The sequence below is a fragment of the Aptenodytes forsteri genome, unplaced genomic scaffold, assembly GCF_000699145.1.
Source record: "Aptenodytes forsteri isolate BGI_AS27 unplaced genomic scaffold, ASM69914v1 Scaffold387, whole genome shotgun sequence".
Classification (NCBI taxonomy): domain Eukaryota; kingdom Metazoa; phylum Chordata; class Aves; order Sphenisciformes; family Spheniscidae; genus Aptenodytes; species Aptenodytes forsteri.
Window position 1 is genome coordinate 1590211 of NW_008795368.1, and position 12265 is coordinate 1602475.

The window sequence follows — 12265 nt, forward strand, 5'->3', positions numbered from 1 at the left end:
AAATGTGCTGGCTTTTATTATTTTAAATCCAAATTCTTCAAAGTGACCAAGGTGGGTAAGGCAATCTGATTAATCAGAATTTGTCAGTTACAACAACAACATTCCTGCTATATACACGATTCCTCACCTCCCCAGTCAGATTAATATATTCTACTGTGTCCTGATCATAGAATGAAACTTAAAAAATCCCCAGGTATTTACATTCTGCTTTTTTGGGATCCTTTCTCTGATCCTCATTGCCCAGCAAGGAAGAAAGACCATGTCAGTAGTTCGGGGCTGGAATGCATGGGGCTCAATCACACAAATGGTAGAAACAGGTAAGTGGATCTGCTTGTCCAGTCAATGGAAAGCAGATTAAGATCCAGGCGCTGGTATTTTTCCCCACTGGAGTTAAAGGAGGCAGATAAGGTTTTTTCCTTCTTCTATTTCTTCTTGCACTTTGTCACTGGATGTGGCTATTTCAGCTTGCGCCGAGAAGACTGCGCAGATGAACGTCAGAACAGTGCCACCAATGGCTGTGTAGAAAGCCCAGCCCAAGGAGCAGTCTCCTAGTTTGTAAGCAGAAGCATAAGGTCCACAATAGCTTATTGCTTTCTGGCATCCCCAACCTGCGGGGTAAAGTATCAAGCCTAAGATAAGGAAGAGGCCTAGAAATAAAAACAGAAAGAAGTTTATCAGTTGAACACCAAACGCAACACATGTAGTAACGCTCATCATGGTCACCACTCAGGCCTAAGTACCAGGATTAGGAGAAGATGACTATTCCTCATGCATCCAACCTTCCTTTACTGATTGTTCCTTAGTATATACCGTGCAGTGTTTTACCTAAACTTGGAGCTACTCTCTGGTTTTTCTTGTGAAAGGCTTATTTCATATGATAATGGCCTGGTTCCTAATTTTAATCTCTGTATTCCTTCTACATCCTTTGTTTTCACACATTATTGCTAGGTATACAGAGCTTGCAAAACATTTGAGCATCTCTACCTACTGTTTATACTTGCACTTTTCAAGTACTTAGGAATGTTTGCATCCACTTTTGAGTTTGTGTTCAGCTTTATTTAATCATTCATCATAAACATTTTCGGCTTTTTTCCTCTGGATTTTTCCTAAATTGATTTTCTTGCTTGGAAAAAAGAAAAAAAAAACCTCACACTGCATCTGCTTATTTGGCCACATTAAGACATAGTAGAAAAACAATACTGCCAGTTCAGTAAGCTGCTTTCGTAATGAAGGGATTCTGGAGTCGGCCCCCAAACAAACAGATCTAAGTACCCATGTCCAGTGCATAGGTAACACTGGGATCCTCTAAACAGGCGACTGACTGCTGCAGAAGGAAAGCACATTTCTAGTGATGCAGGAGCAAAAGCCTCAGCTCCCCATCTTGCTAAGCTGCCCGAACACCTGGCTGTGCCTCAGGCTGGAAGTAAAAAGCTCAGACTAGATATTTTGCCCATCTGATTGTCTCTTTGTGTATTCATAGTTTCCTCTCCTATGAGGACCAGTCTTTATCTAAGCAGTGAAGGGCTTCATTAAGGAAATTAGAAGTCACATTAGAGTCCCTGCACACATGATGTGTCTTTGCACAAAGATGAGAAATTTAATCAAAATGCCTAATATGCCAGTGGCTACAGTGCTCTCTTACAGGCCCTGCTAAAAAAAGTAAGAGTGAGTTAAAAACAGATCTCCCTTCTACAAGGTATGCAGGAAGGAGGTAAACATCAGGACAGCTCACAGGTATCAAAATTAGGTTTCTGTTTTCTTTAAAATTTTACTCAGAAGAACAGGAAGAATTATGAAAAACAGGTTTTGCTTAAAACACAACCAGTGTATCCAGAAAATGAATACAGCCTTCCAGATCCCCTAAATATTACCGATCTATTTGTCCTGCACTGTAAAGCCCTCTATTCAGCCTGGCACCTTGACAAAAATAGCTGGTAAAGGTGCTGTCACCTTCTAGAAGTGGGCTCAAAGTTGTGCTTTTTATGTATGGTGCTGGTTCATCCATTAGATTTCATCTAATCCCAAAATTTCTACCAAGTAATAAAATAGAAAACAGTCCTCTTTTCTTCCCTGTACCAAGAGATTACCAAGAACTGCTATAAAGACTTCTTTGCACTTTTTTCAATTCAGTTAGACTAGCCTATTCTGCAGTACGTTATGTTTCCTTAATTGTTTCTTTGAAGAAATTCAGCTAGATGCAAGAAAACTTGCTCACTGAGACAGAAAGGCTGGGTGCTAGCTAGTAAGCAGTTAATATACACACAATGCAAAAACCATCATCCAACTGTCTAAAATTCATGTCTATGAATGCTGGACATTTCACAAAAGAAATTCCTTCCTCCAGCGTTTTTCTAATGATGACACAACACCATGGGCATGAATGAACTAAATGTCATTATTCTTTGGGGCGGCAAAATCCATTAGTGAGTGATATCCGTTCTCTGTGAAGGGATTTCATCACTGCTTACATTTAAGAACCAATGACAAATTTTATGCAGTGTTTCCTGGCTGATTGGCCAAACTACATTAAGTATAAATTATTGCTTTATCTTGGACAGACCTGGGTAAGCTGTGCTTTCATCCTGCTGAGCCCTGCAGCCGTTTCAGACTAAACACCAGCAGTTCCTTCTCCTCTATTCATCACTAGTTTCCTGTTCTGCGTAACTGGCATGACTGCACTATGTATTTTTCTGACTGTACATTGGTATGGGCCAGTTGCCATTTTCTCTAATGATCACAAGCCCTTTGGTAGTTAAAAATCACCATCACCGAATTAAGCCGGATCTGAAATGCCAATGTAGCTGCTGCCAACAAGGAAGTTTTTAAAGTTTACCACTCCATCACTCACAAACCTAGAAAGCCCGTGTTTAACAGCAAACCTGGCTTATGGCTGAGTCACAAACAGGACTAAGCAGCTACATCCATCTCTTTTTACCGAAACTGGAGCACTGAACAACTCCTGAAAGCTACTGGTTCATGGTATGTATGCCCCAAGCTGAAAAGCCATTACCCACAACTCAGTCCCCCAAAAGGCTGCAGCACTGCTGTCAAATGCAGTCATCAGGACTTTAGTTAATTAAAACGTTTTTTTAAGTGTACAGAAAATTCCTGGAGAAATACTGACTACAGCCCATAATTGAGAAACTACATGAAAACAAAATTTGGAGAAAGTCTTCACTATGGACTTGAATACGGTCAGAGTATTCTGACCACCAGAGAGGTGGTCTGAAGTATTCAGGTCAGAATACCTGATTTTTGTTTCAGATTGCTAACTTTGTGACCCCTATGCTGGCCTAGCATAATAAAAGAGAAAAAAAAAGTAATGTTTTCACTACTGAACCTACCTTCTACTACTCCATTTCAGTGCAGGCAGAGAGCTGCTCAGGACATGCAGCTCTTCTCACTATCACTAACGTTTATCATCATTTCTCATTTCATTAATACTGGGTTCCTACTTGCTAGGAAAAGTGAATAAAGATGATTCAATTAAGCCAATTCAACATACCCACAACAGAAGCGGCACTCCTTGGATTTCATGCTGACTAACAGCAAGCGGAGAGGCACAAACTCCTCATCATGTATTCAGCTCAAAGCTCCAATACCCGGAGCAATGGCTGAGCTGCGCAGGGTGCAGAGATCCCTTCCTGCCTCTCCCCACCTGCCCAAAAAGGGGTGCTCAAGTAAAAAGATCAAGAGGAGCTTTGCCTCCTGCTTCCCAGTAACTACAAAAGAGATGGTCACAGGCTACAGAGCTCATCTCAATGACTCCCGCAGCTTAAACAAAATAGACAGAAGATGGTTTACTACCCACCAACAGAGCAAACCATGGGCTAAAGCAGAAGCCAGCAATCTAAAGCACTTAACTGTCCAACTACCTGTAACCAGAGCAGCAGCTTCCAGAGACCCCCAAAAAAAGAACCACCTCTCTGCTCCTGGGAACATGGACACAGAGGGAAGGGAAAGAAAAATGCTCATGTGGAAAGAACAAGGTAAGATACAGCAGGGGTAGCAAGGGCAGGAGAGATTGTGATGCTGCTTGGAAAGTCATGGTCTGCTTTTAAACAGGCGAAATGGTTAAATGCAATACGAATAGCTCGGTGTTCTCTCTGCTCTTCCACCTTTGACCTAAGGAGCACTGCACAACCATTTTATGCAACACGAAAAAGCCAGAGGGCTGTTTCTACAGCTCACAGCATAGCCTTGATCTACATCTAACACAGGTGCAAGCACTGCAGTTGAGCAAAAACCACTTACAGGCCAGTCTGTGGCAAGACAATCCACGAGGGGAAAAAACACGGTAAATTCTCAGCACTGACTTCTCATACCAGTGTCTACAGGGCAGAGCCTGGCCAGGTCCCTTACATCTCTTTGCTTCTTTGACAGAAGTTCAAGCTTAACTGCCTATATCCCTGCCTTTCTGTAGCTGCTGCTCAGTCCCTGGGGCTCACCTGCCTCCAGCTCTCGTTTTGGTTATTTCTTTGCATTACCACAGAGCCTGGCAGCTCTGCTCACAGCTTCTGCCTCCAATAGCTGACAATCTGCTTTTCAGACAAGACACACGGAGATGTGAGAGACCCAAGAGATGGAGCGCAAGGCACAAGTGAGATAACCCTGAACAGCATACTGGCAATAACTTCATCAAATCCATAGCCTGCCGGTTACCAAGTTTTTCTCTTACAGCCTCTGCAACAAGACAACCTTAAGAAAAATGTTGAAGGAAGAGAAATGGGTTTTCAGTTGCTTGTGGACAGCACACAGCAGCATGGGGGCGTGTGGTTTTGTTTTCTGAAGAGTCCCTGGGGGGAAGGCGGAGGAGGGCACTAGATGGGCTGCACTGAGCCAGGAGCAAAGTATCTTGCCACTGAATGAAACATGGCGGAGAGCATGGCCTGGAACTTACAAAGGCCTGGAAAGGGAAGCCAAGTGCCTTATCCCTGGCATTCATTTATACTCACAGCACACAGGAACACAAGACCAGCTCCTAGTACAATCTACAGATTTGGGTATGAAAGTTGCCCTCTGGATTGATTGACTATTATAATTCTCAGGTTTCTTGAATTTGATTCAGTTATTCTTACACTTGACTCATTCAAATATTACTTCTGTATTTAATCTGTATTGTGAGGCTTTCTATGCCATTTAATGCCATACATTAAGATTAAAGCACTTAAGCTTTTGTTAGCCATAGAAGTACAAAGCTCACTTTTGTGTTGTATAATTTTATGTCAGCATAATCTGATAAAGCAACAATTATCTCCTGTCAACAGTTTGCCCTGAGACGTATCTGGCAGGAGGACAGTAAATATTAATGATAGAGATTTCTTTTTCTTAATAAATCAGTTTTTGCTCTTGTCCCAGTGTCTTTGAAGAGAAGCCAATCTTCAAGAGAAAGAGAACAAAAATCGAGTGCTCTGTCTGAAGAAAATTTTTCTACAATGCATCCTTTCAGTTCTTCGTACTGACATACAGTAAATGAGAGTTTTAATTCACAACCAATCTACCTGTGGAATTATTGCTGTTTGTTCCCCCTGCTGGGAGGAACAAATTCATTTTGAAAACATTACAAGCTGTTTTACACTGTGCTCCTCTACAGGCTCGCAGAGCTCAGGCTTGCTCTATTCTAGATTTAACCCCCTCTCTGAGCACAGCTGTACTGCTGGGAGTGCAGCTTCTGCTGTACACATACTCTTGCTCCTTCTTAATCAGCTCTATCCCACTTCTTTAAATCCGTATGATAATTTTTCATAATTATATTTTCCTTTTTGTTAGTTGTTGCCAGCTCTCACTTACCTTTCCTCTTAGGATTCCTTAAAACAGAGGTCTGAAAGAATGCTACACAATGCTGCCAGATGCCTAAGAATGACAACAGAAAACTGTTTAAATGACTTTTTTATCCAGAGACCTCATCTAAAACTCTTTGGTATAAGTCTGTCAGCAGAGAACATTTTCCCATCTTTCACTGAAGGCAATTTGCCCACATAACATTTTATTATCAATCCCGAATTACCTGCTTTCAAAAAGAAGCCTTAAGAAATACAGAATTTAGATGAGATTTAGATTTTATTGGGATTATTAGACTAAAATATATTTCCTGATTACAACACAGATGACCTATTAAACATCATCCCTTCTATATTCAAATGATGTAAAAGCAACTCCTTTCTCCTAAAACACCAAAGCAAAACATTACAGCATGCTGTGAAATATCAATATAAATACAACAGACTGCACTGCCATGCAACGACATTTCTGAAGACAGTTCAGTAATGCTTTTTCTATAGAAGAAGCCTTTTTGTATTTGTGCACCAAGAACTCTTCCCCTTTTAAGGGCCTGGAACTACAGCAAGCAATTGCTCCTCCTGGTTTTTATACACTGCAGTAGCGCTGCCAGGCTAACATCATGGAAAACCAACAGACCGCTCCATCGTTACGGGCATTTGTATATCACATTATGTGCTGGGGTCAGATCTGAGTAAAAGCTTTTTCATTCCATCCTTGGAAGCAATGCTCAAGACAGGGGTTAGGCAGATGCTTGTTTAGCTAAGTAAAGGCATGCTATTTAGTTTTGACAGTCTCCTGTGCAGCTGCTGTTGTGCCGTATTAAACAACAGCATATACTAACAAAGCCAATTTCCATTGCAAAGCCTGAAACTATCTTCTCATTTCCTAGCAAAATAGCTTTTAAATGCTGCTGAAGAAACAGGAAATTAAGCAGCTGTGATCAATGAGGTGGCACTGCAACAGGCTGCCATGGACCAGCACAACTGAGCAACAATATTTTAAGAGAGGAAGAGAAAAAGGGTAAAGGCGGGGAGGGCTTAGACTTGCACAACACCATGCAGGCAGCGCAGGCGGGTCATTTCCTTAGTGGCAGTGATCCTCATCGTTCTCATCTTCTGCGCAACCACAGGAGATTAACGCTCAGCCCAAGGGCATTGCACCAGCCAGGCAAAATAACCCTGCCTTTATTGCTCGTATTTCCAAATGTGTGAGTCTGCTACCTGAATACCTGAACAATTTCATGTCCAAAATATTTGTACAAATGTACCATGCTATCTTAACCCAAGGACGCTTTCACATACACAAACTTTCCTTGACAAACCCCTACCCAGCAGGAATACTACCAGGTCGCCATTTGCGTGCTTTTGACTGCTTCATCCACCTACAGACAACCGAAGTGACGGCCTCCTACTCGGACACCTTCAGCCCTGTGAAATGATTCAGTAATCCCATTTTAATCAGATGAGAGCTAACGAGGTGGGGCCAGGCCAGCTGATGCAGTAGTCTCAGCAGTCCACACTGGCTAAAGGAAAAGAGTGAGGGTAGTGCCAAGATGCTGAAGGGAGCACCGGTTACTGTACCCACAGCACAGGGCCCCAGACCTGCCTCTGCAGCTGCTCTGGATGACTGCCTGACCCACCGAATGCAAGCAGCTGACCAGAGGCAAGAAGGTCTTTGCCCAAAAAGAAAGGGGAGACTCTGCAAGCTGTCCATGGAGATGGCTTCTGGCCCACTTGGAAACACTGCACAACAAACAAAAGAAAAATTCATAACATTAAGAAGATCAGTGCTTAAAAAAGCCTACCTGGACACCACACTCAATGCAGGTTCGCATAAGCAGAGGGGATTTGGGGTAAGTAGGAAGCATGGCTGTTGAGGGTGGGGAGGGCTGCCGGTGGGCAATGCACCGAGGCAAGGTCCATACCTCCATACCTGCAGTCACTGCAGAGGACTGCAGCCGTATACAGATTTCAGTGTACCTGGGATACCCAAGTTGAGGCAGGAGAATGAATTGTTTAAAACTATAACCAGGTGATGGCTCAAAACCTGCACAGATATTTTTTTTTCCCTTTAAAATTGTATCAGGGTCATATAAGGGTAAGCAGTTACCAAAAGAAAAAACAGTTCCCTAACCACTGCCTGCCCCAAGCTGAGGGAGAGGTTAAGATCCCTACTCTTTTCAACAGTAAATTAACTATACCATTTGCTCATGCATCTTTTCCCATTTATTAAGCAAATCAAAGATGCTCATTCATAACTAAACCTATGCAAACATATGTAAACTTCTAATGGCATTACTGATGTTGGGGTGTGGAAACTGGGACACGAATACAGTGCAGGGGGCTACTGGTGGGAGACTCAATTATTAAGTATATTTTGCTACGCACAGAAAAAGCCAAAAATAGTCAGTTTATCAGCTTGCTGTGGGTTGCTTTGGCATAATGACATCATATGAGGGATTTGGTTTGTTTTTTTTTTAATATTGGTGTGATCTAACTGCTTGGACTTCTCTGTAACAAAGTGTGAGCCTGCAGATTCCTGCTTTTAGGAGAGGGGAGGGCAAATTTGCCATTATCTTTTAGTAATTTTTATATACGTGGTGAGAGTCCCCATTAGTTGGGAGGGAAAGAAATGTGGAGACTCAAAGTAAGATCAGTCCCAAGCCCTGAAATGACAGCACTGCTCCTTTGCTGGCCATCAGCCACATGGAGTCATGTCACTACACTACGGGGGCTCCCATGCAGCAGATGCTAACCCTGCAATTAAGTCAAGATAAAGCACCTTATAGGGGAAAAGCCAAATGTTTACAAGTTTTCAGCAATGCAGAGGTAACCGAAGACCTCTCCACTCATAGGGCCACTACTCAGGCACAGCTGCGAGGGCTTGTCACTTCTCACATTTTACTTTAAAAGCTAATGAAGCACTGAGTGTTTTTAATCTAGGATGGCCCAATAAAAGTTTTGAGGCTGCTAAATGAGAAACTCAATTGTGGATGGTGAAGTTGGGAGGTTCCTAAGTCAGGGAAGGAAATATCAGGCCGTGTCAATTATTCCATCCATGAAAGAAGCAGAGGAGAAAACGCAGTATGTTTCACACCACTCGCCATAACCTTTTGCACTGACATTTGACCAGTGAGCGCAATACCCTCCAAACCATCAATCGCTTATGCTGAATCAGCAGAAAGGGAATGAAAACGACCACCTCCCAAACACAGCTCTATAAGTGAGGCTGAAACAACAACCTGCTGCAGCTTAAGCAAAGAGGTAACAGGGCTGCAGACCACCTTTTTTATGGCATTACATTTCCTCAATACTGATGCCGGAGCACAAACAAGACCTTGGGGGTGCAGGTGGGAGGAGCTGCAGAGGAACTAAGGCTCAGTGAGAAGGAAAAGGCAAAGGGGGATGCAGGAAGGGGAGGATTTTGAGGGGCTTCATGGGTTGTACTGCAGCAGAGTGCAGGTCATCGTTTGCGAATGAAGCAAAACTCAGAACTACCAATTTCCTTCACCACCACACCAGGTACACTGAAGACAGGAGCTAAGCATAAGTTAGCCCCCCGTCTTGAAAGAGCCGCTTTCATCTTTTTTTCTTGCATTTGAGTGAAAACACAGCATTTGTTGAGTGTAAATATTCTCCTAGTGTTTGCATCCTATATACAAACAGCAGCATCAGTCTTGGCTCTGAGGCCCGGAAGCAAAAATCCGACAAAAAGGGAGCTCTGCTACCCTCCCGCTATCCCCCTGGCCTCTCAGGGGCAGCCAGCACTCTCTTACCCTGCATCACCAGGGCCGGGGTGTAAAGACGTTCTCGGCATCTCACCTACACCGGTAGAGGTAAGGGATGTGGTGTGCACATGTGCCACAGTAAAACACTTCTCAGTGGGTAGCGTGAGAGTCTCACACTGAGCACTGATTGATGGAAGAGATTTATGCTTGCCGAGAAAATCAGCTGCCAAATTTGGTCACTGAAAACCTGAATTTTTTGTTTATTTTTTTGTTCTATTTACAATCTGCTGGGTGTCTACTGGTTCCCACGTGCCCACCTTGGTAGTGCAGGAGATGAGCTGACCACCAAATCTAACAAACACTGAAATCTTCACTTTATTTCTCTGAAGTTACTAATACTCTCCCTCAGGCTCAATAGCAATTTAGCACTTGAACTCAATTTTCCTTCCCTGGCATATTCCAACACAGCAGTCCCCTTCACTTGAACTTGCAGCGGCCAAGTGTGTATTAGATGTCGTGCTGGCATTTGGCCATATAGGTTACACAAAGCACTATACCGCAGACAGCAAAAGCAGTTCAGACTGTCAGGATTTCCATTAGAAATGCCCCCCCCCCTTTTTTCTTTCTTCCCACCCCAAGAATTCAGAATTCTGGCAACAGAAAAGAAAAACTCTGAGCTGAATCCAAGAGGAAATATGCTTTTTGAAAAATGCATGCTCTGCATTTTAGAAAGACAAACAAGAAGCTTCCTTGCCTTCGAGGGCAAAACCACTCTCGCTCTGCTCTCCTACTGCCTGGGCTCCCCAGCCGAGCAACAGCTTCTGTTGCCCACAGGCAGCAATGTGAGCTCACAAGGTGCTTTCTTCCTTGCTTGCCAGCTTGGCCCTTTCTCAGACAAAATAATGCTTTTCTCAGCATACTGCTGCCTATAACCAAATATCCTAAACTATTCTGCAACTATCATAACCATTTGCGTCATGCTCTGAGCATCAAAGAGCTCTAGCAGCCTCATGCCCCCTCCACAGCAGCTTGCTTCTCCTTCTGCATCTTCTCCCCTCTCCAAGAAAGGCCCTGGCTGACCTCTCGCTTCCTCCTCAGCTTCCTCCTCCGCACCTCCCAGCGGCCTCCTTACCTTCCAGCAGCCAGGAGCGTGCAGCCGCATGGCCCCATGCACCACAAGCCCACCCTGTGCAGCCGGATCCTACTTCATACACCCCCACAAGCAGCTCCAGATCCTCTTCCCCTTCAGATGGTTTCCATCATGCTCTGCTCAGGGCATCTTCCTAATCACCCAGCCTCCCAAATGGAAATGACGACCAATAAGTATAACACCCTGAACTATTTCTTAGTCCAAGAGATGTAAAACAAACTCTTCCAGCAGCAAAGATAAACTGTTACAGACACAGCTGGCTTCAAACTGGGTTTCACCTCTTCATTTTAGAAAATTGTGGAGAAGTTTCCTTGCATTTGAGGGTAAAGCTGCACTCCTGGAACTGAACTATTGCCCAAGTACTGCAGTAGTTTCTGATGGAGGAACCCTCCAGGATACCACAGCAGGGAACAGGAGACGACATGAACAGTAGTAGAAGGGAAGAAATAAGAAATCATAGAAAGGACAGAAGAATGAACACAGGAGACCTTGTGAGATACCTGAAAAGAGAAAGTACTGTGGAAGAGACTTCACTGCTTGCAACTGAGCAGGACAAGCGCCAGGGGAAAAAAAAAGCCTCGCAGAATAAAGCAGGGGTACAAGAGGACATGCTTGGCAGGAATAAGTAGGGTGAAATGTTGAAGAAACCTCAGCACTGGGTAATGAGAGGAGAATACTAAAGTAGGACCCTCAAAAGGAAGAAGACGAGTCATCCCCCAGCAATGCTGGAGGAGAAACTGCTGGGGTGAGGGAGGGAAGCCCAAACCTGCAGCATCTGGGCCCAAGCAGAGAGACTCCGACAAAGTGGCTGGGGGAACCTAATGCTCCTGGCCCACCTGCAACGGCCTTTGAAGACACAAACCTCTGCTTTGTCTGACTGGATGTATATCTGTTAAAGGCATAACTGGCAGCAGCCCAGCCTGCTAAGCCACACGATGGCAAAATGCAGCCATGCATTCACCTGACCAAACCAGAGACACCCCTCGGCGCACGGCTGGGATGCAGCTGGTCTCCTGACTGATGCAACCCAATTTTTACTTGTTTTGTTTTTCTTCCCCATGCTTCTGTCAGAAACCCATTTAGTTAAGCCCCGTTTGAGCTAGGAGACGGTGGACCATGAACAGAGAAAGTGGTGAGAAGGTGGTGACCTGCAAGAGGCCTCCCAGATGAAGCCATCAGCACTCTGGGAAGATTTTAGAAACGAGGAGCTTTTTTATCCCCTTTCAGTAAATCTGCCTGGCAATGCAGCCCTGCTCCAGCACGGCAAAGCAGGAGTAACAGAAACTGAACTCCCAAACCCAACCACCTTCCTGACAAGCCAGCACCCTTTCCCCTGCTCTCTCCCCAAAGCCTCCCCAGGCACATGATGGAGTAGCTCCCCACAAGGAAACACAGGGGCCTGCTCAAGTTTTGCGGCTGAGATAAGATATGTGCTACTAATTTAGCTTCCACCTCCTGGTGTGCAGTCAGGGTGCCACTGGCAGGTTGTGGCTCACTTGCAAGTCAGGCAGCGGCCGGCTGTCGGGAAGGGTCTGTGTTCGCCCAGCCACAACGCCGGGGCCAGCTCTGCCCAGCTGTGCCCTTAGAGGTGAAAAAAAAAAAAAGCA

At 44.4% G+C, this 12265-nt stretch overlaps 1 protein-coding gene across 1 annotated transcript in view; it reads right to left on the bottom strand.

Moving 5' to 3' along the window:
• The window catches only part of LHFPL2 (lipoma HMGIC fusion partner-like 2), a 17140-nt gene continuing 4875 nt past the window's right edge, over positions 1-12265 (bottom strand). The window contains exon 2 of the mRNA XM_009280302.2: positions 1-647. Within this exon, the coding sequence (XP_009278577.1) occupies positions 391-647 (257 nt within the window). The 3' untranslated portion in view covers positions 1-390. The remainder of the gene's footprint in view (positions 648-12265) is intronic.